We start from the raw sequence: 26,930 nt of genomic DNA on the forward strand, positions 1-26,930 counted from the left end.
ATGTCATGTCTCCCATTTAATTGCTGGAATGAAATCCATTATTTTAACAACATTAAAGGTTCTGGGAAATTGATACAGATGTGTATCTTTCATGAAAGAATGTGCTCATGTCGTAAGCTTCCTATGAAGCTATTATAGGAAATAATAAACATCCAGTAATGATCACCATAAATTCCCTTAGTTTTAGAAAGCATCTGTGCACACGCAGTCCGGTGCAATAACGAAGCCAGATGCTAAATCCTTGAAGTGCTGATTAAGAGACAATCAGACATGAACATAACTTAATTTTAAAGATGGGACGATTTTATTAATTTGCAGATAAAGAACATCACTGCAAAGCTCTAGTACAAATACTTGCGTGGCCAACTGTGCTCTTCTCTTTTAAAGTATTCACAGAAATACAATTCATTGATCTGTGTTCTGATAGTTGCTTGAAGATCTAGTATAAAATGGGAGAGACAGCGGGTCTTCTCCAATGTTCCCCGGCTCGTAGGAGCACTGCTGACCAGGGCTATCTCAGGCCCGACTCCTGCATTACCTGCATTTGTGTTTTGCTGCTGGTACCTAGTTCACAGGATGCCATGGAGGCATCTGCGCCACTGATGAGATCACACAACTGGATAAGGACTTGAACCAAACCACAATTCAATCTCCCCAAGGGTTCTTTTCTTTTTTTTTTTTTTTTTTAGGTTTGCAGTTCATAACATTTTAGAGGTCATCAGCCTCTATGCTTCCAGGACTTCAGAGTCAAAGTGCTTGAAAAGCAGCCGAGACCATTTCAACAAGCAATTATGGGCTCAGGACTATTTAAAAACATCAAACCCTCCTTCTGATAAAGTTGTGCTGTGATTTTTTAAAGTGATTAATTGTAATTATGCTATATTTGGTACAAAATCTCTTTTCTTTTCTCTTTTTTCTTTCTGTGCTCTGTATGTTGGGGCGACTGAGTAACATGATTTAAAAATAGACCAGGGATTGAAACTACTTTGAAAGTTGCATCCATGTGAAGATTTATTTAAAAGCAACAGATTGAAGATGAAAGAGCTGGCCATTGCAGCATTTTAAAAATCAATGTATTTCTACTAAGGCCAAGAGGCTTGAGAGATTTGCTACAGAAACTTACTGCCATGAACCAATAAAACCTCCAGTGAAGGCAGAGCCTCTTTAAATGTTTGAAGTAGAAACAGATCTGCAGCCCGAGAAGTGTTTTATGATTGACCCAGCTGCTAGGCTGGAAGACAGGTTGCCACGCACGCTGCTAGTAAAAGGCACCACCGCCCCATGCAAGGCAAAAACGTTGGAGAGCTTTTCAAACGGCACGCAAGCACGTGAGAGGTAATGGTGATTGGGAACACCTGAAAGAAATTCATCACTTTTATTAAGAAACAATGATTATACAATTCAAGATAAAAAGCAGGTGTGTGTGATGAGTTGTTTCAGAAGCTAGAAATTCGTTCTTTATAAGAAATCACAGTAACAAGACTTATTCAGTTTGTTTGGCAAAACATTTTATTCACACAATCTCCCTTTCCTCCTTAACTCTCTGCTCAAATAACTCATAAGGCTGGAAGCCAATGTTTGATATTTACACAGCTCGAAATCTGAATACCGACTAATGCCCTTTAGCTGTTCTACAGTCTCTGCCGCCACCCAGGCCCCGCCTCCCCCATCTGTGGTCTTTAGATGAAGCACAGTTTGAAGCACTCAGGGACTGGAAACCCACGGCCCCTCCTTACAAGTCGTTCTTTAAGAACCTTCCTCTATTTTGGAGGGTGCTGCCATTCTCTGAAATGAAAGCAAGTGAGTTGGGAGTGCCAGTGATACACAAGGATATTTTATGGTGTGGGGAATAACCATTGCTTCGCTTCCAGACACCTTGATGACATCTCAAAGACAGAAATAATTCAGTATGTCAGAGGTATTATTCCCACCTTTTCTTCTTTAAAAGTATGGGTCTTCTTTCATCCGAATGTAGACCAAGCTCCCCCCGCCCCCATCTCTGGTACTGTCCCAGCTTGCCTTGATTGAAATTGAGAAAATCTGCTAGGGCGGTTAGCGATTTAAGCAGATGAAGCATCTCAGGACGATGCTAAGAACAGGCAAACAGACAATGAGCTCCAAGGAACAGCCAACACAGACCAAGCACACAGGCTATGGCAGGGTCACCCCAGGAGCCTACTTCAAAAACTCTGAAGACTCTTTAATGCTATTCTGACAGGCACCTCCTTGCACTCAGCATCGGAGGATGTGAGGTGCTAAATATATATGTCTTCCCTCCTGCCACCAGAGAGCAATCAGAGCACAAAGCTGCCTGCTGATAGTACCCCTGGGGTGTCCTTCACCTGTCCTCCAGTCCTCCTCTGGCTTTGAAACTTAAGATTGATTCTTTGTACTTGCTTTCTTGCCAACCAGCCGATGAAGGACGGGAATAGTTACCTGGAGCCATTAGCAGGTTTCTTAGAAAGCTGAGGGAATAATAGTTTGGGGGAACATTCATTTATTCATGTAATGCAGGTCTGAAGCCGTGTGGGAACAAGCAATGTAGAAATGAGGAAGACATCATTGGTCTCTCCGTTCTCTGCAACACCTACCATGAGGAAGTTGCTGGAAACCGAACACACCAGTGAAAAGGGGCCTGTCTCCGGCCCTGGCTTGGTGGCAAAGAACATCCCCCAGCTTCCTGCTGGTTGCTTCCTTACCAATACGGCTCCACTTGTGTTCAAATGTCACTCCAATCAATAGTAATAATGGATTTTATCTATATTGACAGTTCTTTCAGCCTAAGAATGAACTGCCACAGGGAAGGTCCACTCACATTTTTCAGAAGAAAATTATCGAGGCCAAAAGGTTTTATCTGCTAAGGGTAGGACTACTTGGAATTCTATTTGCTGCAAGCCAAAGGGAAATGAAGAACAAGCGAAGGGTCTGTATTTCAGATCTGTGCTGTCTGCTCAGTGTGCACTGGGATCGGCTCAGGGCTTCCCTGCACTAACAGACCATTTGGCCCCACCATGAGCCTGCCCCCCAAGCACAGACCTAATTCATCGATTCAGAATTAACCCTGACCTAAGGCTTTCCACCTTCCCTCTCCATAGGCATTTGGCACTGTTGGGCGAAGTCAGCTAGAGAGAGTGAATGAAGAACAAAATAAAACCAGTTTTCCAAACACAGGGTAGAGGTCCCAGCCCTACTTTGAGTGTGAGAGTATATACACTTTTACACACCTTCACGTTCATACTTATCACACACACATGTTCACCTCCTCTGCCAGACATTCTTACACCCTAGTAGCAGGCTGGTAACCAGGTACTGCAGCATACCTCTCTGCAGATATAAATACCCTGTAGAAATCCACAAAAGCATCCAGAGGTCCAAAGAGTAGAGGCGTAAGAGAAATAAACTCAAGTTCAGTAGAAAACTACAGGAGGGAAGGAGGCTGCAATGAAGAAACTGGAGGTGGGGGCTCGGAGATAAAAAAAAAAAAAAAACAGAGGGGGCCTCCCTGGTGGCGCAGGGGTTAAAGTCTCAGCACTATCAAGCTATCGCCAGCCACTGAGGCCCGAGTTTGATCCCTGGCCAGGGAGCTGACCCACATGGTGCAGACCTCTCCTGTCTCGCCCACTGCTCCCCCAGCAGTGTTATTTCGGTAGATCCGCCTGTTCTGCTTCCCATTCTATCTCTGATGAATCCTCTCACCACCCAGTTCTTGTATGCCTAGACCCCAGTTCTTGTATGCATAAATAAAAAACTAAATCTGTAAAAAAAAACAGGAGGAAAGGGGTTTGAGAAACCACACCAAGATGGTTACTAGGAGCTTTTCAAAATGTCAGGTAATCTTTCCAGAAGAAAAGGGATAACATGGACACACAGATAACTCAGCTTTCATCGTTTTCCTCACTTGTAGTGCTGACCAAAATACAGTACTAAAGCATTTCACTTTGGCTAACTGGGCAGGAAGGGAAAAAAAAAACTAGTTTGAATTGTGTCTGAATACTTCAGATCTTGACAGAAACTTATCATGTGCATCAATGGTTGTTTTGTTTGGATGACAAAGAAAAGGATCAAAAATTAATTACTAATGAAAAATGGGTAGCGTCTAGAAGATGAGAGAATTGTGGTGAAGGAGAGGCAGACATTAAAGTAATTCAAATTCCCACTGTTTTTCCTGTTAGTGTATTTGTGACACCAGTGAGGTTATCAAGTGGGCACACGGGTGCGCGAGTCCACACACACACACTGTTTTTTTGGCTACTGTCATTTGCTATCTGATCTGTAGAGTTAAGGTGTCTTAAACACAATCTCTTTTGTAAAATTACTGTATTTTCTTCTCACAAAATTACGTGGTCTTGACCCAGACATTGCTCCTCCAGTTAGATATGAGACTGCCCCTCTACAAAATGTTTTATTTGCCCTTTTAACAAAGACTGAAATCAATGTCAACCTAAAGTGAAAAATCAGTTAACCAAGGAGAAGAAACAGTTAAAAAAATAAAGAGTGGTTGAAAAACGTATTGCCTACGGTCTGGTAGATGTGTTTCCTTTCATTCAACTACTAGAGAGAAAAGTCCATTCACAGGGCGTTTCAGGCATCCTGCTTGCTGTTATACGAGGACCCCAATCTACCCACACAGACCGACCCTCCTGTGAACCAGACCAGCAGAGTTGTTCAGGCTGAGATATACACTCTCAAAAACCAGACTCTAAAACCTAATGGACCCACTTAAATGCCTCTGTGTACTTCAACTCATTTCAATGACTTAAAAATGGCAACAATTCCCTCAGTATAGGGAGGGTGGTGCTGTGTTCAGCCAGCAGTGCACATGTGCTGCATGCACAGTCGGACTCTAGACACGCAGTGACCCTACAATCTGGGGGGACAGGCTCTTCCATGAAACAATCATCACAAAAACAGCTCTTGTTCATTTTGTTTTTAAAAGGCTATTTAACACATGGTATTTATAGCACCGTCAGTCTAAAGAACTCTGCAAAAGTCAAGGTATCTTTTGCTCCCATAAATAGGTTCATACTTAGCCTGCATCTTCCAGAAGAGACCATTACAGGCCTGGACAATGGTCAAAGAACAGAACAACAAATTAGTCTCAAGACTTTGAAGTGACGAAATGGTTTCCATATTTTATGTTAACAAAAAACTGAGGTTGCTTAAGTGACTCCCCAAAGTGACTGCCGGACACTCCTCTCAGAGCCCAGAGAAGAGCTCCCGACAGTGGAGTAAACACTGCTCACCATGGAGGGAGCCCCAGAGAGCTGCACCTCAACTTAAGAACACAATCTGCACCCTGCAAACATAAGAGGCCTTCGTGAGCAAGGAGAAACAGGGTTGGTTTATCTTCACACCACTGCCACCAAGAACATTAAGATGGCTTATAGGAAAAAAAAGCCTGGCAATTCAGTTGTGATTTGACCCAATTTGCACGCCACACCATTAATTGTACCAGTCTACTCACCAGGGGGCGTGACAAGTCTATCAGAGTTGACAGGCAGATCTGGATCTTTGCTGAAGAATCAAAGGCTTCCTCAACCCTCTTAGAAGCAACACTGCGCATGCCTGGCTGGGCCTAGTGGGGGCACTGCGGCTCTTGGGTGCTGACCCAGGCCGGCTCCTCTGGGCCCTGCTGGTGTCGCCATCTCAGCTCTCAGCTACTGGCTTTGTGTAGAAAATGGAGGGGAGACACGTCTCATCCCCTATTCACACAACCTTTCCTTGCTAACACTGTGCTGTAAAGACAGGCGGCAGGTTTGCTCGAAGCACAGAAAGGGGAGACGGGGAAGCATGACTTTTGCACAGGAAGAAAATAAAGCAACACGGGGGAGAGCACTCGCAGCCCTCCCGCTCCAGGGGCTCGGCTTCCAGAGAACTGCCCCATCCCAGCGCACTGGAGCAGGTCGCACCCCGACGTCACGGTGCCGCGACCCACCGGGCCTCACTGGTTCCTGACGACGATGCTGCGGCGTCTGAAGAGCACTGTGAGGGGTGCAAAGGGACAGAGGAACAAGGGAGGAGGCACAGATGACAACGACTGGAAAAGCAGAGACGCTTCAGAACAGCAACCAGAGGGAGAGTCTTGACCAAGAGCATGACTATGAGCCCTGTGGACTCGGAATACAATAAACAAGTACAATACTCAATATGTGGGTAACCAAAACAGGAGTAACAAATGAACAGGCTGTTCAGTAGTAAAGATCTGTTCTTTTTTTCTATTGCAGGACTGAGGGGTTCCTATTCAGAGTCCACAAATGTTGGTCTATAAAGTCATAAGTAATCTGAGAAGTCCCCTCCTTCTGAGCATTCTCTGGCTGGGGGTGGGGGGCACTCAGCAGTAACAAAAAGGACACAGGGGCCAGCCCTTTGCTCATGACAACACGTATTCCAGGCACACCTCACTTCTTCTTGTCCTCCTTGTGAGGCTGGCTTTTTCTGGCCCCCAGGTTGTTCCACACCTCTGTGTACATCAGGGTCCCGATGAAGACAAACACGGTGCCCAGCCAGTGCCACCAAGTGAAAGGGTTCTGGAAGTACCAGATGGAAAAAATGAGGCTCACGAACTTGCGCAGGGTCACGACCAACGTGACGGTGAGGGAGGCACATTCTGCGGTGAGGATGAAGACACCCCGGATGCACACGTACCTGGAAGCGTGGGGTTAAGGCGGTTTTCTGTAAATATTGACAGACGAGCGGGGAGCAGCTTCTGACCTGGTTCTTGGCTTAAATGCTCACATTCTAAAAACCAGAAAACCTGGGCTGGGCTACAGGTGCTCTGGGGCTCCTCCCTGGTGGGACATCCTGTAGAACGCCTGTTCTGCCATCCATTTGTGGCTCCAAACTTGAAACTGTCTAACACCCTATTATTCTTAGTCTGGATTCTTCCACAGGTTACAACGGCCACCTCCCAAATAATGACAGAAGGTAATATAATGACAGAAGTTAATACTTAGTTTGGGTGCTCACACCAACCCCTCTCTGATCTGGTCCGTCCTCCCAAACCCTCCAGGAAGGAACTCAATAGGGCCAATCTCCAAGTTGACATGTTTCCTTGTTTCAGAGACTTCATTGTTTTTATAGTTCAAAGGAACTATTTTAAAAATTTAAGTTTTAGTGAATTTGAAACTTCTCTCAGAATTTTGTGGCAGCTTGTGAAATAGGTTAGGATCCTGGGAACGTCCAAGCAGAAATCAGAACATGCATGTGATATACCAATTGTTCATTATCCTCCACCCCAAGCATTTCCCCAAGCACTTCCAGCGACCTGCTGACTGGCCTATAGCACCAGCTTCTCTCTGGCAAGCCACGCGGGGCCTCTGCAGAGATCTAGCCAAAATGAAACCTATGTGACTATCCTGTTAGAAAAGTAACACTCCTACACCAAGCCAACACAGAGGAGCATAAAGGATACTGGGTGATGACATTCATGAGGAGGTAGAACCACATGATGGGCACTGTCACACCAGCAACTGGGACTTGATATAATTCTGCAGAGATGAAGAGAGGGAGACAGTTGTATCACTTCAGTCAGCTAACACTAACATTTTCATCTTTTTGAACAAAGTACACAGACTGAACATAACAGAGACAGCAATGCTATTTCCCTTGCAGACAGAACTGGACCAAACACCACATTATTTGCCTTTATGCCAGGCTACATCAGCTTCAAGGGCCATTAAACTGGTCTCTTAAAACAAATAATAATTTGTTTTAATTTTAAAATACACTATACCATTTACCTGAATAGGACCGCACTTTACAAAGAAAGACAGTGAAGCACAGAGAGGTTCAAAATGATATGGTCTTAACTAACAACACAGGAGGAAAGACGGCTGGAACTAAAAACCACTTGGAAATACGTTTAATCCTGCAAGGAATCAAAGAATTCCAAATTCAGCAAGAAGGTACTATTTCATAGCCATTAAGTTAGCGATTACAATGTATGAATAATACTCCCATATGGCAAAGTGGAAGCGGAACTGGTAGTATAAATTGGTGCTGTCTATAAAGTTTAATTTCCTAACACTTATGAAGGCATCACAAAAGGACTGACATTCATTCTTAGGAGGTAATCCTAGATAATTCAAAGGAAGAACAAAGTTCTTCTTTCACTGTGGTACCATTTATAATAGTACCACACATAATAGACTAACTGAATCACTCTAAATGTCCATGATACAGTGAAGACTGTGTAAGCAAGGTACTTAAGCTAGATGAGGTGTTACACATTTGATTTAAAAAATCATAAAGATTATCAAAGTCCCATTAAGAAAAAACTTAGAATGAAAATGAGAAGGCAAGAATAAAATTTTATCTCCATGAGGATTACTGCTATGTGAGAATATATGTAGAGAGGGTCTGGAAGAAACTAGTAAAATCAAATTATCTGGTATAAAGGGCAATGGCACTATAACTTTTCTTCTTTTCTTCTTTTCTAAACTAAAAACTTCTTTAGTTTTTTATAATAAGGTTTTCACAGTAAATTTTACTGTGAAGAAAACAAAATATCCAAGATCAAAGAGAATAAGGTAAGGGAATGGGAATTGTGGAAGGGTGAGATTTTTGGTACTGCTATACTGTATTGTGGTTTTGAAATTTTACAGCATAACTTAAGGAATTCTAAGGAATTCTGGTTAGTAAAGGAACATGAATTTTCTTTTGCAAAACAAAAAAGTCATATAAATAAATAAAGATAATTTGCTATGACCATCTGTCTGGAACAGTGGGAAATCCCAATAATCTGGTACTCTACTGTCTTTGATACCCAGCAAGCATTGGCATGAAAAGAAAATTAACAATGTTATTCCTGTTTAACCACTTTGGAGATCTACTGAATCAATGAGCTGAGGAAAGAAGCAATCAGAACAGCTAAAAATTTTTAGCTGGATATTCTGCTCTCAGAAAACTCAAGGATAACAGGTCCACCTGAGACATTTAGCCTTGAGACAAGCAAGAGAAAAAAAAAGGCATGCTTAACGTAGGGATGATTCTAAAGAAGGTGAAGGCAGATTCTAAGAAAATTTTACGTGACTACCACCCCTGTGGCTTTTGGAAGCAGCATCCCAGTAACCAAATCAAAATCAATCCCCAGGCATTTGATTACAGGTTTTGTTCTGCAGCCCTTTGCTAAGTGAGTTCAGAGACCTCTTAAGGTTCAGAGACCTTAAATAGCATTTGTCAAAAATCAGAAATGACCCTCTGAGTAATTCAGAGCCTTAGAAACGTCCTTATTTACTATGCTCCTACATTTTAGGGAAGGCAGCTGGGAGATGCAAACTGCAAAGTCAGAGCAGCCCCAGCTTCACAACTCAGCACAGACGGCAAACGAGTGTCCACTGACCACATCCTGTAGCTCCGCACGCACACACATGGGCCACGTAGCTCTGAATGGAACAGTGTAATTTAAAAGTGTTTATCTGCTCCTGTATGCTGACCTATCTGGGCAACACTCTACATCTTTATCTTAGTAGATAATTATTATTATTAATTATTATCTTAGTAGATAATCAGATCTTAGAAATAATTTCTTTCAAGTTAGCTGGAAATTTATAACTCACTTATTAAATGACCACTTAAAAAAAGTAATAGTTAACTTACACTCTGGACACCCGAACAAACTTTGCTAACTCCTACACCTAATGAACCTGTGACTCAGAAACCAGCCTTGTCATTGTGCATGCTGCCTTTCTGGCTCCAGGGAATCTCGGTCTGGGTCTGCAGCAGATCTGCTTTTCACAGCAGAAGAGGATGAACAGGAGCAGAGGCGCGCTGGACGCTGCCTGTCTTCTCGAGGCCTCTGTGGTCTTACTGCTATTTGTTTGCATCCTCAAATCCTCCAACATTCTACACTCAAATGCAAAAACACAAATTCTAAAGCAAAGTGGGAAACTTGAAGATATTCTCTTACTTCATTTGCAAATAATTGAGGAGCGCCTGTGAAAGCTTTTGCTGCCCAGCTAGTGACTAATGGCACTGTCGTCCTGGGAGGTGGAATGGGGATGGTTTGGGCAGGGCTGGTGATTTAAATAAGATCATGAAAAAAAGCAGTGGTCAAGTGAAGAGTAACAGTGAGACTCTGCCTCAGAAACTGCCAGGACATTCTACTGGATAATCCCAAACTCACCAGACTTATTGAATAGAACTGCATGGTCATAAATATCAGAAGCCAAGAAGATGAAACCAGGAAGTGGAAGGGCATGCTACGGGAAGAAATATTTCACATAAATTTAAACGCAAAAACATTACAGAATAATTAGAGTAGCTTTACAAAGACTGAAAATTTTACAAGTTACTTGACAAGCAATCACCAAGAAATGTTACGTTAGACTTACTACATTAAAGGCACCCAGTGCTCTCACCACTTGATGACTTCAAGTACAGCCCGATCTATCTACCCCCCAGACTACCATTCCGGCCCATGCAAAGTCTAAGGGCTATCACTTTCCTCGACAAAAGGGAAACAAATCAAGTCATTCAACCCAAAAGGCTTTGTTTGCTCTTTTTTGCTCCTTTTGAGAATGGTGAAGCAAGTATAATGGATGTGCAAATCATAAAGAATGTGAAGGCAGATTTCAGGTAGTTTTAAAAACAAGTGGCAAAGGAGATTTAAGGACAATACAAGGTGAGGGAAAAAGAAATGAAGACAAGAATAAAAAGAGAAAGAGGAAGAAGAAACGGTAGATACTGCCCCCAAGACTAATTTGCTTATTAGCAACAACATCCTGTAATCGTAAGGAAGCAAAGCTCACATTTACTGAGCAGTTGTTATGTGCCAGGTACTGTGAACCAAATAAAATGTTTCTTTGTTTTCAAAATTCCCAGCCACATCCTCTAGCTCCAATTAAATATCTCAGAATTGCTTGCCTGCAGCTTCAGTACAAAACATTGGCAGTGGATGAATCTCTGGGGTTAGTTGAGTATGGAGGAAACTGTATCACCCTGCCCAGGAGGGGCTATGCTTTGGGCATTATCTCAACTGCAAGAGGGAGGGGGCAGAGGAAAGGAGGAGGAAGTGGCTTCAGATCAGCAGTTTAAAACAAAGCAGTGTCAGCATATATAATTGGCTAATTAAACTCTCCCTCAGATAAAGCCCATCTCAAGGACTTCTCCCACTTCATCCTCCCAAGTCCTCACTTGCCAATGCCCGCCTCCCATGGCTCGGTGCTCTGCAACTTATTTGCTTTTTCTAGGTTTCCACATTGGTTGTAACCCAATTTCATCTACAGGAACCTGGAGGTGAAGGTCTTGTCCCTTCAGGTGGTTCCTGGTGAGCAGACACCTTTTGTTCACAGTATCTGATCACTGTCCTCTCAGGCAGAGAACTGTGGCTGGGAATACACGAGTGGCCTATTAAAAGTACTTCAGTCTGTGAATTACAAAAACTCATCAGATAATACACTGATCCAGAAGGATGGCATAATACATTTGAAATAACATATTACCACTCAGTGATTTTCTTTGCCCCCAGGTTCACACAATCACTTACATTGTAAAACACAGCCTCCTTGGGATGCTTCCCAAACTGTTTGTATAATGTCTCCTGGAAAATACCCATCCTTGCTGACATGAGAAGAGCAAAAGTCAGTGCTCCGATACCTAAAAAACAAACATAGGTTACAAGTGTCTGCATTTGCTAATTTCCAGATGTTTTCTTAAAAGATATTTATTGGTTGCTAAAGGCCGACAGATAGTATAAATCGCAGGCATGTACAAAAAGTCAAATAAAAATCAAAATCAACCACAATATTACTGTCCAGTCCTGAATGTTATCTCTCCAGAAACATATATACACATTTATGTATATGTTTTATACTAAGACAGGGTCAGAATAAATACACAGTTTTATATCTTACTTTCTTCATGATTTTTTCCCTGGATTTTCATTTTTTTCAAAAATATGTTTCATGACTACATGTTATTCTACCATGTGGGTGGAACATACCAAAATAGCTTACAAGATGAGAATAGAGACTGGTTAGATTACTTCCAATTATTTCATCAATAAAATCAATGTACATTCTCATATGTAAATATTTAAACCAAACACTGACCATTTCCTCAGGATAAACTCTCATAATTGGAACTGAGACAAAAGTCGAGACATTTAAAAAAACTCAATAGAAAATGTTTTTCCCAGAAAGTCTGTGTCAATACACTGTAAACAATTTATATGAAAATGATTATCTGACTACACCCTTAGCAGCAATAACAATAATCGTTTATTATCATGCCAATATAACAAAGCAAAAAATAAAGAAGAGTCTGTTTTTGTTTTGCATTACTCTGATTACTAGATTAGTGAAGCTGAACATAAAATTACTGAACTTTAATTTTGTTTCCCATGAACTATACGCTCATATCCTTTGCAAATTTTTCTCATTGGGTATTTTTCCAATAGCTCAAAAAGATCCATGTTAACAATGGCAACTGAAAGGAATACAGTGTCAAAGGCAAGAAAGAAGAGTATAGCTCTTGCTCTTGCTTTTCCATTGTCAGTCTCACTCTGAAAGTACTTGGAGCTTCACCCCTGTGTCACACGTGAGGGCAAAACTCTACAGGAGTTGTCTAATTAATTCCTCAAAGAGATACCTGTGTTTAAAAAATTCCCCAGGAGACTCTGATGTCAGTCGGGATTGGGAACACTGCCATATGGAACAGCTAACTTTTGAAGAAAATAAATCCAAGATTTAGAAATAAGTTCCTTGGGAATTGAAAGACTCAACTGCTGAAATGTGTCCTTCTTTTGCAGAAGTTTCTACTCAGCAGACAGATTAAGAAGAAACAGATGATACTCAAGATCTGCTCCCGGAGTGTGACAGGCAAGCAGACAGGGGCCTTTCTTCCTAGACCAGCAACGACCTTGCAAAAACACGGGTCCATGTCACAGAACACATTCCCAGGAACGTGGGCATTTTCTTGTTTCATTTCTTGAACACTGAGGCTCAGGGATATATGATCCCAGGTGCCTCTCTCTTCCAAAGCATAATTTGTTTAGCCAAAGCTTCTGGCCAAGAAACATGTCCCTTAGGAGAAAACTCAGCAAACAGAACTACAGAGGTAATTAGCTTTATCGTAATTACTGTACTTGCCTAGTAACCACCATGCAAATGCCTGGAATCCATCATTCTCACTTGAGCTGGACTGCGAAGTCTAGGAAACAAGAAAAATGAGTGGGTACAGAGACCAGAACTACATGCAAGGTGTTTAGACTCAAGGGAAATAATTCCCTCCATTCCACTCTTTTAAAGACTTGAATCCTTATATTACATAAGCATTTAAATTTATTGTATCATTAATAAGTAGCTAGCCCCTAAGCCCCTGCTGCAAGCAGTGAATATAAATAATTTGTGAATGATTCTTACCACCTGCTTCGCTGACATGAAAGTGCAAATAAATATCCCCACAGACACCAGAGCAATGGAGGTATACTTGCATATACTGTATCTGCAAAAAGAAGAACAAGAACACCTTAGAAAAGCACACATGATGCTTATAGTCATATTGTGCAGGCGAGTATGAATATGATTGAGAGGCTCTGCTCATCCCCAGCAGTGTTCACTAAATTCTGTGCATAAAAGGATCAGGATGCTGATGGATTCGGAACATTGCTTAAAATAGTTTGTCCACCAGCAGACTATTTCATCAAGAAACAAACCCCCCCAAAAGACAGGCCAGATGACATTCCATCCTGCTCTCAAGAGTCCAAATGAAAGACCTTAACTGGCATGTGCTGCTTTTTGTGTTTTGGGGCGCCCAGACTTGAGTGTGAAGACACACTCCACCCAGAGGAAGAACGCAAGAAAATAATCCCATTGTCTATTTTCAAGGAGGGATTTTTTGTTTAGTCTCTGAATGACTTAAATGTTTTTAAATGTTGGCAGAGTTGGATAAAGGCAGGAATATTAGACTAAATAGAACTATTAGCAGTAGTAATAGTGACATTTCACATTAACTAAAATAGTGTCATTAGCTTTTCTCTCAGGTTCTTGGTAATAAACGAAAGGCTTCGGGCAAGAGAAGAGAAATTAAACGTACAGGATGGATCATCTGAGCTTTTCTTTTTACTTTTTTTAAAGATTTATTTATGGATACAAGAACTGGGATACAGGCCAGAGGTGTGGGGGTGGGAGGATTCACCAGAGACAGAGCGGGTAACAGAACAGGCAGACTGACTGAAATATACTGCTGAGGGGAGCAGTGGGCGAGACAGGAGAGGTCTGCTGCGCCAGAGACAGGAGAGGTCTGCTGCGAAAGAGGTCTGCTGGCCGGCCGGGGATCGAACTCATGCTGCAGAGGCTGCGGATAGCTTCATAGGTTATGTCTTAAACCCTTACGCCACCAGGGAGGCCCCATCTGAGATTTTCTAATCAAATCCTTTGTATAGTTCTGGTCACAGTGCCTCTAAGCTAGGCCAAAAGAACTGGCTAAGTGGCCGAGGGGAGGAACTAGAGGGCTAATGGTGCCATGCCAGAGAAGGGGTAGGTGGGGAGAGTGGACATATGAAAATAAGGGAACTCTTCAGTTTGGGAAGGTCAAAATGGAGAGGATGGTAATTCAGGCCAAGAAATACTCAAGGACATGGCTAAGGTAAACATAGATTTGATCTTCAAATCCTGGAATGAGGAACACACATGACAGGCTTCTATCCAAGGTAAATAAAAGGAGATAATAAGTTACTAATTCACCATATTAGATAGCAAACATACAGGAAACACACACACACACACAGAGAAAAGAGTCAAAAGGCTCACCCAGATAGTCAAGATGACACACCCAAAACAAGTTCCTCAAGAAAATGAGGCATCTCAAAGGCTCCTGACTTTGTAGGGCCGTGCCAGGAGAACATATTCCTTTTAAAGAACGTTCTTTTGTATCCCATGAAACTAAATCAAAGGTTGGCAGAACCACAGGTATGCTCAAGGTGAATTCCATACTCCTCATAACTAGGGGATCACTTTCAACACAACAAAGAATGTGGTGTTTGTCTGAAAATGCACAAGGAGATAAAAGCTTCATGACGAGGAGCCTAATGAGATAGGACAGCAGGCCTTTGTAAGACACAGCCTTGAAAGTCTACATTCCTACACTCTGAATGAATAACTACGATGCAGGCTGGTACAGAGAGTTCTAATACGGGGGCTGAATACTGACTACGTCAAGAAGATGGCATCAACTGGTACGGTTTTGGTCTCAACAGTGAAGGTGAACTTCCTTTGAGAAACATTCCCGACTGTGCTATCGCTTTCCAATACCCCTGCTCCTGGAGAGTGAGGGGTTAGGCTCAAAATGAACATGGGTGACAAATACTTTGAACAAGCACCCCAGGTACTTCTGGTATTTCTCATGCTTAATCCCAAACAGAGCTACCAGTGAGAGTCACAACAGTTCTGACACATTTCATTCCATCTTTTTGGCCCCTGGGCCTAGGCTAGGAATTATTTTTTTTTTCATTTGTCTGTTCTTTATTATGTTGTATTGATGGGGCACCTGCTTAAGGGCTCTGTCCCACAAACTTCTGTGGGGTTGGAAATGTACTCTACCTGAGCTCTCAGGATGGCTGCCATTCGTCACCTGTGGCCACCAATCACAAAGTGACTAGTGAAACTGAAGCTAAATATTTAATTCCATTTCATCGTAAATTAATTCAATTGAAATGTCAACTAGTCACAGGAGCTAGCAGGAATCGTCCAAATGGGTCACTGAAGCTCTAGAGCCATTGGTTTCATAGGTTAAAATAGTATTTAAGATTCAATTATGGCAAGAGCTAATTAGTTGTACCCAGAGAGAATGCTGCTCTGTCATAGGTGGGGTCTCTTATCTGGTCAACTGTCTCAGACATGAAGACATACAGATATGAAGAAATAAGGCAGATGATCAAGAGCAAACTCATTGCCACTATGAAAGAAGGAATCCAAATGGGCTTATGGATGGTGGGTCAGGAAGCTTCTACCACATAAAATACAAGTATATTGCTTACCTTTTCTTCAAAATGATAATTCCTAGAATCATGTTGGCAATTAAAGAACCCTGTAAAAGGAGACAACAGAGTTTTAGTAATCCAGAGAAAGAAAATAATGCAATTCAAGGAATTTATGAATGTGGACAGGGCTAAAACTGCTGGAAAGGCAGCTAGGATGAATAATTTGTAAAGTTCAGGTGTTGTTATAATGGAAAAAAGTATAAATTATAAATATCAAGTAAAACAATAAAACATTTTCAAGAGGACAATGAGAATAAAAATTATCAATTCTCAATCATTAGTCACAGCTGAAGCCAGGGCTCAGAGAATAAATTACAGATGAATTTTGTTAAATTCTCCATTTATCTAGCTTATCTGGGTTTTGAATGAGCTTCTCCTTATTAAATGTTAATGAGAGGCTAGGTAGGGGTCTCTCTCTTCTCTGGAAGGGCAACAAATAATAGCAAGTGTTTATTGAAAGCCTACTATGTGGTCAATATCTCAGGGGCCATATTAGTCCTTATAGTGGCTTTGAAATTTGAAATTATAGTGGCTGTGATATTTTTCAACCTTCGATCTAACAAAAACCTCAGACCACACAGAAGTGTTGTAATTCCATTTTGCATGCTTCTGCAACCCTAAACACATTCCCCTTATGGTCTTTCCTGCTCTTGGGGGAACACTGTCCTTATTTTTATATTCAAGTCAGAGATCTCCCACCAAATGTGAGATGAAGAAGATATCCTCCACCACTTGGGGAGAAACCTCTTTTCGTCAAGAATTTCTCTATACTTAATGATCTTGTCTCTGATTTAAAAAATAAATAGAAAAGAATTTATCTCATGTACTAGAAGTGAAAGTAACTTTATGGAAGAAGCAAAAAGGAAGTGAAGAGAAACAAGTAAAATAGCACTCATAACAAATTTAAATCCAAAAGTCACCAAGTGAAGGAAACTGAAGGTAAATCTGCTCCAGGGCAATTTTAACTTTCCTTTTATTCATCACCCCTAAGATCTCAGACAGATAAACACAAGCCGTCCATGCCAACATTTCTCCTTTTGCCCTAATTCTCAGATGAAGCCAGCATCTGCTCCCTCATTCACCAGACCTACTCTTACCCCTTAGACATCATTTATTACAAACGTTTCTAGTTCCCATGTGTTCAATCTACCCACGCAGGTGTATTTTTCAGAGGCACCGACACAGGTAAGCTGGCAGCACTTACAGATCTAAATATCATATGCAGGGGCATGGCGATGTTGAGGTTCAGCGCGTAGTTGTTCACCAAGTTGGAGGTGAAGAACATGGCCACCATTTTAGCGTAGTGCCTGAAATGCAGAGAAAAGCGCATGTCACAAAGAATCTGCTATTTGAAGGATGTCAAGTGTACCAGCAAATATCTGGTTTTTGTTTACAAGTATTTTATTTCCTCTGTACTGAGACTATATTACTCTTATAATGTGAAGTGAAATACTAGTGCATATAAAAATACTTCATAAAGTCAAACTAATGTGAAAAAAGATTGACTTATAGAATACAGTTCAAGAAACACTACCATGGCATTTCCCAGCATATTCTTTTAGTATTTTTCAAGCAACTTAAAAACAGAGTGCAAAAAAAATGTTACCTGCTAAAATTCAATAGGTTGTATAAAGTGAATAGGTAATTTTATCATTATATAAGTTCTATGTATATAGTTTTCATATCTTGTTAAAGAATTTGAAAATGGTTATTTATCTCATACGGTTCTATACTTATTTATACTATTAATTTTCACTACTTCTAAAGAAAAGATTTGTTAAATCGTGTGATTTTTCAACTGTTAAAATTTATCCCCCATTCTGAACCAGTGGCCTTAAACTAATGAGGACATCATGTTACTTGTACACATTTGTATTTAAAACAGGGCCCCAGAATTTTTGAGAGTTTATAGGTATTCAAAATATAATAAAAATGTAAAATAAAAAAATCAGTAACCCAAATAACCTAGAAAGATGAAAGGATAAATACAAATAATTATGAAAAATTAAATCATTTGAGTAAATTTAAAAAGTTTACATTTTGACCTAGAAAATATTTAAGATCCATTTCACACACATCAGGTTAGACCACATAACACTGCCATCTCTTCTGTAGGGCAAAAACATCAGCAATTTCACATGATTTAACCTAGTACAGAAGAAAGGTACAACCTAGTCAAAAGAAAATAAACATTTGAAATAAATGACTAAAGAATGAAGAGCAAAGGTAAGTCAGTGGAGCCACAGTCTTTGGGGCTCTTGATCTTAAACACAGATTCCTGCCCTTTTCCATTTGCACAGATCTGAGGAAGGTGAGTCTCAAGCCACCTCCCCTGACAAGGCACCACCTTTCCACTGCTGTTTATGTAAGGAGCGCTAGGCCCTCCCAGGCAGCCATGTGGGTGCTACGTGAACAGTCTGGAAAGTCTAAGAAGCTTTACGATGTAGAACACGGTACTACACAGGGGCAAAGTCACTAGCAAGAGCTATTTCACAGCTTTCAGAGAACAGCCGCTTGGTGACTTGGCAAGGTTTCTTGCTACATTTTCTTAGCCCTGTCTTGAAAACCTGAAAAGACACCATTTGGAGATAAGGAGGGTTCATCAAGGTCTTTCAGGATAATGAATTCCAGCCATTCCACATTGCTGTCTACATAGCACTGCTGAGAAGTCACTCGTGGGGATGAGAGACGTGAGCAAGATTTTAATGAAGGCCTGAGAGACAGGAAACACATGAGCCAGCACAACGGGACACATGGGGGGGGGGTGCGGCATGACTATAGGGCCAGATCAAGGGTGTCTCACTCTCACAAGGCAGGTTGGGGTTTGGGCTTCTTGGGACCCGACGATGACTACACGCTTGTGAGAGGGGCAAACAGACGCCAGGAGAAGAGAGAAAGGGAAGAGAGTGGAAGAAGGAAGGAAAGCGTCAGAGGAGTGAAAAACTGCCCGAGCATCTTCTGTGATGTAAATGCTGGTTTCTGGGGAGCAGATGCTAAAGAGAATGAAAAACAAACAAAAAAAAATTCAGAATATTTAGCATCACATTTGGAAATCCAAATGTATAATACTAATAACAAATTTTAGCCAGATTTTCCATATCTACCTGAAGATTAGAAAAACACTAAATCAAAAGGACTATACACTCCATTGTTCATTGCAGCCTATTTACAAAAGTCAAGTTATGAAAACAACCTAAGTGCCCAAGAACAGATGAGTGGATTTAGAAAATGTGGTACATACACACAACGGAATACTACTCAGCTACTAAAAAAAAGGCTAAAACTCCACCATTTGTGACAATAATAATGTAACTGGAGGGGATTATAACAAGAAAAGTCAGTCAGAAGGAGAAAGGTGAACGCTGGATGATTTCACTAATATGTGGAATAGAAAGAAACAAAATACAGGAACAAACAAAACTAAAACACAACAAACCCTAGAAATTTAACTGCAGTTAGATTAGAATCTAACCTTCACCAGAAGGTGAAAGTGATGGGCAGGGAATGATGGACTAGGGTGGGGGATTAGGGGGATTTTGACGGTGGTGGGTGTGGCGTTAAAATGGACATCTAAAGATGTGTGGACCTCTACCCCTAAGTCACATACAGTGTTGTAAACCAGTATTACCTCAATAAAAATGATTTTAAAAGTACATAAAATAAAAACAAATGGTAACGAATGCTAAGTAACATAGCTGGTCAGGCAATGGAAGAGTTTGATTGTAACAACTATCTATTTTCAAATAATTTTATGACAAAATAGCTCATAGATATTTTACAGTATTTCTACCATCTGTAACTTTGTCCCTTAATAATTCAAAAGTTCTGTGGCAAGACTATGGTAAGAGTAGAAGTACCAACAAAGACAAATGGATTAGCCTTGACTTGAGTCTTCAGATAGTCAATCGGAATGTACCTTTAAGGGTTAAGAGACCCCCATCCTAAGACTACCCACAAACAGAAGAGTCACACTTCTACTTCAAGTCTCTCCTGCAAGAATGCTGAGTTGTGGGCCTCCCCTGGTGGCGCAGGCAATTGAGCACCACACTGTGAAGCTGTCCACAGCCTCTGCAGTGTGGGTTTGATCCCTGCTGGACAGGGAGATACCCACATGGTGCAGCAGACTTCTCCTGTCTCACCTGCTGCTCCCTTCAGCAGTGTATTTCAGTCTGCCTGTTCTGTTCCCCACCCTGTCTGGTGAATCCTCTCACCCTCCCATGCATCTGGCCTGTACCCCAGTTCTTGTATAAATAAATACATAAACAAATCTTTAAAAAAAAAAAAAGAATGCTGAGTTGTCAAAACATCGTGTATTTTAAGAACAGCCCTGCTTTCCATCTGGCCCCACGAGTATAGCCATGCAAATATGTACCAATGGACAAAGATCTGGACAATAATTTTGTCTTGGCTTGTTATTCATTTTTTCTTTTAATTGAGGTTGTAAAACTCACCTAACTTTTTCTTTTAATTGAGGTAAAACTCACATAACAAAAAACTCACATACTGCTGGTGGAAATGCAAACTGGTCCAACCAGTATGGAAAGCCATGTGGAGGTTCCTCAAACTACTGAAAATGTAGCTACCATATGACCCAGCAATTCCACTCAAAGGACACAAAAACATTTCATAAAGATAACTATACCCCTATGTTTACTGTATCACTGTTTACCACAGGTAAGATATGGAAACAATCCAAATGCCCCAAAATAGATGACTGGATCAAGAAGATGTGGTACATATACACACTGGAATACTATTCAGCAATCAAAAAAGATAAACTCATGTCATTCACAGCAACATGGACAGAGCTTGAAGGAATCATGCTCAGTGAAATAAGCCAGAAGGAAAAAGAAAAATATTGGATGGTTTCACTTATAGGAGGAATGTAGGGGAACCAAATAAAGGATCAGGGAAAAAAGTAACAATAATAATGATTAAAAAAAACTAGCAGGCAACCATTAATAAGAGATATTCTGCAAGGGAGGGATTAAAACAGGGGAAAGAAGAGCACAAGGGACTATGGTGAAGGTTTAAGGGTGAAGTGGTGGTGGGAATTTTATGGGGAATACACAATGATGTAAAAGATATTAAAAAAATGATAATAAAAAACCCTCACAGTTTTTAGTGAACAATTCAGTGGCATTCAGCATACTGCCAATGTTCTATCGCCATCACCTTTATTTACTTATTTCCAAAAGCCATTCGTTTTTAAAAAGAAACAATACCACTCATAACATATTTGAGAGCCTTCCCAGCAAGAGGGCAGCATACCTACCTATGAAAAAATTGTGGGTATACGAAACCTTTCACTGCCTATACTCACACATACACACTGCTGTTTTCATTATGGTTATTTAAGTTTTGTGGCAGAAATGCTATTCAAAAATAGGCCCCCTGGAGTTTCACAATACTTTAAATTTGAAAATGAATTATTATTCTACCGATCTTTGATATAAATCCTATGGAAGGACATCTTAGGTTCTTTTTATACAGGTACCAGGAAAGCTCTTAACTTTTCAAATCAAACAAGAGTTGAAAGAATTCAGCGTGCCTTACCTTAATGGGATAGCTGGCTGCTTCCTTCCCAAATCAACTTCAAAGAGGAAGCCTTCCACAGCAATAAATAAAAATTGGGCGAATGTCACAATGTTCCCACATCCTGGTTGCTTCCTGTGGTGTGAATGACAAAAAGTCAAAAAGGGCATAAAAAAATGACAAGAAGGGCACTAAGACTTGTCATGGAAGTTCGGGACAGCAGGCAGAGGGCAGATGTCTATACCTCATCGTCCTTTATGAAGTTGTCATTGGATCACACACACTTAGCAACATACCTCAGAGAAGAATGTCAAGCTTTTAAAATTTCACTCTCACTAACTATGGAAGACCAGGAGTGAGAATTACTCTGATGAAGGGGAAATGTCTGGAAGTGTCTCGTGGGGTGGCTATCATCCACTGCTTTCCACTACTCTTAACACAGGGTTTGGAATACATTAACACAGGATTTGCACTCAGCAAATCCTGGTGGAATTCAATCAAAGCTCTTTGGTGATCTATGTAAAGGTAAAGGACTGTCAGGAACATATTTACAGGAAGGAAAAATTCCTTCAGACAGTCTCCTTGAAGCACTCGGTGAAAATTAGTTACTTAACATAGTTCTGGCATGTCCTCCATCAGGCTCTGTTCAATCACTGGAAGAAGTATAAAAAGAGAATTGGACAATTTCTTTTAGCACTTCATGTGTTAGGGGACAGGTTAAACACTGCAGGGATCCATAAATAAGCAGGGAAGACATTTACCTCATCAAGGAGCTAATTAAAGCCATTAGCCTAAATATGAGCTACAGGAGCAAGGGACTTAGCTCTAGATTGTTCCTAGTATGGTGCTTTTCAACTCGGCCAGGCTGCCTCATCCTCCCAGTTCTGACTGGATGAGCTTGGGGCAGGGTCTTGGAGTCTGCATTTCCCAAAGAATTCCACTTGATTCTAAGGGGCAGCTGGAGTTAAAAACCACAAGAGCAGTCTGGGGAAGAGTTGGGAGAGGTGCATGTGTAAGAAAGGTGCAGGTAATTCTTGCACGTTGACACAGGGTTGAGAACCACTGAGCTCTTTTTTAACAGTGGTTAAAAGTGCACAGGGACATGCAGGGTCCAGCCCTGTCATTTACCGTGTAACAGTGACAGTTAATTTCCCTATCTAAGTCTATTTTCTTATCTATAAAATGGGAACAATATTAGTGCCTATCTTACTGGTTTATTGTAGAGTAAATATACCAGTCCCTGAAAAACATGTAGCAAAGTATCTGCTAAGAGGGAAAAATAAAGCAAAGACTTCATGAGGGCCAGGAGTTAGGATCGTGTCTATTAGGAAGGTCTTCAATCTTAACAACCCTTTCAAACATATGTTGACCAATTTTTCTCATCTAGAAAACGGAAGACACATATTTGTAATGTTGTGAGCATTCAGTGGGAAACTATGGCCAAGCAGCAGACGTAGCCCAAAAGTGACTCATTGAGGTTCCCTGCTTTCTCTTCCATTTCCCTCTTTACCAAAAGTTGGGGCCAAATCAATGAAAGAACAACTATAGTGAACTTTTTATGCATAAAGTTAGGTGCCCGCTAGCTGGGAGAGAGCTCCCAGGGTGATCAAGCCCTAATTCCTGTCCAGGAAAGAACATGATGAGGAAGTCAGCCCTGGAACAGGAGCTGTTCAGAACCCAGTGAAACATAAGGATGGCAGAGGACCTCGTCCTCCTGTCCTGACCCTCTGGGCACAGCGTCTGGCCTCACTCAAGAACTAAAAACACAGGGATGCCTCACCTTAAGCAAATGTGAGCTGGAATATTAGGATTTTACAAAAGATAAAAAGCAGCAATTTATTTCAAACAATGATTCACTTTCTAAGTGGATTCTCCTTTTAAAAAGGTATCATAATTTTCAATGTTATCTTCATTTATGGAAATAGGTGTTGTTACACCCATTTTATCACTAGACACTAAGGCCATATGGCAAATGGTGTTTGCAGACTCTTTATTATTTTACAGTTCAGTGGTTTCAGTATATTTAGAGTTGTGCAGCCCTCACCATTATTAAGTTTTAAGAGAGACTGCCAAGAGAAACCTCCTATGGAGTCATTCCCCAGCCTCTCCCCTGACAACCTCGTCTGCTTGGTCTTTATTTCCATATAGGATTTTTAAATGTTCTTAAAATTACTTTTTTTTAAAAAAAAATCACCTTATAGAGTTTTCAGTACATATTGTTGTATAGCTACTAAATGAGACTATATTATTTAACTTGGCATTTGAAAATATCCAAGGAAAAATCTGACTCCTTTGTCCTAAACCACTTGTTTTCTTGAACTTTAGTCCCCAAGGATCACTCACTGCAAACAGTTTCTCTAACTTTGAGTTCTTTTTTGGCAAGAATTCAATTTTTTATTTTTTCAAAACAACATTAAAAAGAAGACTTGGAAAAAGACTAATTATAATAAAGTAAAAATCAAAATCAACACAACTATAAACCAGAGACACACGGGGTGGGGGGGGGTAGGATCAAAACAAAGGTGGTGGGAATTTTACCGGAACTATAACAAAGATGAAAATGCATACATTGTACAAAAATAAAAAATGATGTAAAAAATATATAAAATAAAAAAAAAATAAAGAGAAGACTTGGGCAGATTATGTTTTTCGTGTTTCTTATTCTAAATTTAGGAAACTTCCTTACTTGAGTCACCGTTCGTTCGGCACTTGAATGAAAAATAAATGGGAAAAGGAAATGTCCCAGGTGTGTGTCTGATGGAAGACACGCCATGTGTTGTCTAGTTGGTTGGCGCCTGTGTGAGTATCCTCTCTCAGGAGGGCCGTCGAGTCACTGATTCATTACTTCCATCTGCTCCGTGCACTGCACTGGGTTTTATCTCTGCTTATAGGTCCAAGGATAGGCATGCAAATGAGAAAGAAGAACTGAAATTTCTTTTCCCATTTGGGAAAAATGGTTTCCAATGTTCTCTTCTTCCTGCAAGTCACTTTAGCATTTTCATTTATAGTGAGTGCTGTACCTGCCACCTGTTAGGCACCAACTGGTACCCATGAAGCCATAGCAAAAGGACACTTCCTGCTTTATAAAAATTTATGAGCTTCTCACGATGAGGTCTCAAGATAACGTCACCAATACTGATAAGGCCAAATCCAGAAAGAACCTTAAAGACCATGTGGCCCTACCAGCTCTTATTTTATTGATCTGTAACAGCCATGAACTGCCCAAGCAAATTGGATCTAAGCTGCTATACAGTCTGGTGGACCACTCTGTCAGCATATCTCCACTTTATGAAAACCCACCACTAACGCAAAATCCAACTTACAAAAAGATAAACAAGGAGTGATAATCTATTTACAGATGATTTTGCAGAGTGTTCTACACAGAAGCTTCCATACTGCACCAAAACCTTCTGTGAAATTAGATTATCCACAAATTTTCTGGAACACAGATTTTTCAACCAGGAATACCTGTGTTGAACCCAAAGTTGCTAGAAAGAAGGGAAGCTGGCTGAGTGTACCTCCAGTTTTGCATATGTATCTCATGCAGCTCTTCATGTCCCCACCAGACTGCTAGTCTTCCCCTACCTTCTACAGTTGAGACAACAGACCGGGGGAGATCAAGTGATTTAGCTGAGGCCTCACAACTAGTAAAGAAGTCCTTTAGCTGTTAGCATATTCTGAGGTTATACAGCCTTTGGCATGATTTAATGGCACATCCAACACAAATATTACACTATTATTCTCTGACCTTCATTTCCATGGCTGACCTGATTTTATCACTTTTTAAAAGACTTCTGAATCAATTTCCAAGTGACCTTCTATTATTCCACCACACTTAAGTCAAATTTTTTTTCATTTTTTTACCCCTCACCACCTACTCCCAAGAATGACAAATGACAGGTTTTTAACAACACCTTGTGCATCATAAAATGCCAAGCTCTGTAATATAGGAAGTTAGTCTTTAAGTAAGTCAGTTGCTTCAGAATAACTTAAGAAAATAAAACATATTTTTCTAGTAGGCATCGCGAGAAGAACTGGGTGACCGAAACTGGGTTGCTTGAGTTCAAAAATAACTAGAAGATTGAAAAAGGTACTGGATTAAAAGTTTGAAAAATGTTGGCTCTAAAACTTGCAGATAGTAAAAAAACATCTAAGTTCTTGGGACCTATTTCACTTTCGGTAAAACAGAGATTATCTTTGACCTCTCATAGATACAATTGTTCTGACAGCCAATGGCGACGCTGTGTAGATTCAGACACAGCAGCAGATAGCACAGAGATATTTTACAACTGGGAAAAGAACGCCCAGAGGACAGGTAACTTGAAAAGGCCACACAGGCAGTGGATGGGACAGCCTAGACTGAAATTCCTCACTTTGAGATGTTGAGTCCTGAAGCCCCTTCCAGTCCGCCCGCTGTCTTTTCTGTAAGCTGCTCCCCCCTGCACTTTGCACATCACTACTCAACATTATCTGCGTGCCACCTCCATAAGGCGAACCCAGTTTCCTTTTGGGAAAGTGTCCTTCTGCAGAGCGTCAAAATGCAGGCTTCCCCACTGAATGACTTTAACATCTTAAAGCTGGAAATGCTGCTGCAGGTCAGCTGGATCGACCTGCATGAGTAAGAATCCGTTCCACTCCATCACTGAGCGCCGTGTCTGGGTCAAGCACTCATTCATAACCATCTCTGAGGCCAAAAAACAAGCTCGCGGGCCGCTTGAACACAAATAAAACTTGCTGTGTGAGGTGGACACCATAGGACTGCTTCCCGGGGCAAAAGGCTGTGCTCCAGGCACACAAGGGACATAAACAGGGTCAAGAAAAGAACCGGCGAAAGCCTGGGTTCTGCCACGAGCTCCCCGCCAACCACAGACCGGTCACGTGAGAAACTCCAGGCTTCCAGCCCCCAGTGTGCGAAAAGGGGGGGACAAGAGCACCCCCCACCCCAGGACTGCCCTCTGTGGGATGCTATGAAACTGCTGGGCGGGAGCGCGGACCCGGCGAGCCTCGGTGGGGTTCCCCACCCAGCCCCCAGCCCGCGACTCTGTGGGGTCCCCCCAAGGCCCCCAAGCCCCCCGCGCGCCTCTTCCGGCTTCCTCAGGGCGACCCGCGGGGTCACTCACCGGACCAGGAGCTCCAGGAAGATGACGTTACTGCAGCAGCCGGCGAACACCAGGCCCACCCCGAGAGCCGGGCGCATGGCCGGGGCAGGGGAAGGGGAGCGGGCGCGCTGAGGAAGCGCCCGCCTAGACCGCTACCCCAGGAAGCCGGGCTGCTGCTTCGGCCGCCGCACAGAACATCGCCGCCGCGCCCGAGGACCTCTCCGTCCCGTCCGCGGCGGGCTCGCTTCCCCCGTAGCCGCCACCACGTTGCGGGTCAAGGAGCTGTAGTTCGCAGCCAGACCGGGCCCCATTCATCC

General features: G+C 41.7%; 1 protein-coding gene across 1 annotated transcript; it reads right to left on the reverse strand.

The window, feature by feature from the left end:
* Nucleotides 1–833: 833 nt before the first annotated feature.
* SLC35B4 (solute carrier family 35 member B4) lies at nucleotides 834–26,930 on the reverse strand. The gene is made up of 10 exons (XM_037513443.2): nucleotides 26,635–26,930; nucleotides 21,536–21,649; nucleotides 17,184–17,286; nucleotides 15,977–16,026; nucleotides 13,362–13,443; nucleotides 13,089–13,149; nucleotides 11,486–11,595; nucleotides 10,124–10,199; nucleotides 7,412–7,487; nucleotides 834–6,645 (listed from the first exon to the last, which is right to left on the reverse strand). Exons 1-10 carry the CDS (start codon nucleotides 26,709–26,711, stop codon nucleotides 6,399–6,401), a joined length of 996 nt encoding a protein of 331 aa, XP_037369340.1. The 5' UTR covers nucleotides 26,712–26,930; the 3' UTR covers nucleotides 834–6,398.

This window comes from Talpa occidentalis, unplaced genomic scaffold (assembly GCF_014898055.3).
Source record: "Talpa occidentalis isolate TD23 unplaced genomic scaffold, MPIMG_talOcc4v2.1, whole genome shotgun sequence".
Lineage (NCBI taxonomy): Eukaryota > Metazoa > Chordata > Mammalia > Eulipotyphla > Talpidae > Talpa > Talpa occidentalis.

Bases quoted from the DNA above. Each gene is read 5' to 3' on its own strand.
- SLC35B4 (XM_037513443.2), bottom strand. From the start codon at position 26,711: ATGCGCCCGGCTCTCGGGGTGGGCCTGGTGTTCGCCGGCTGCTGCAGT. The intron at 7,488-10,123 runs GTGAGTTTGGGA...TCATCTCTGCAG, and splicing joins AGTTCTATTCAATAAGTCTG to AATTATATCAAGTCCCAGTT. The intron at 6,646-7,411 runs GTATCCTTTATG...CCACGCTTCCAG, and splicing joins CTCATGAATGTCATCACCCA to GTACGTGTGCATCCGGGGTG.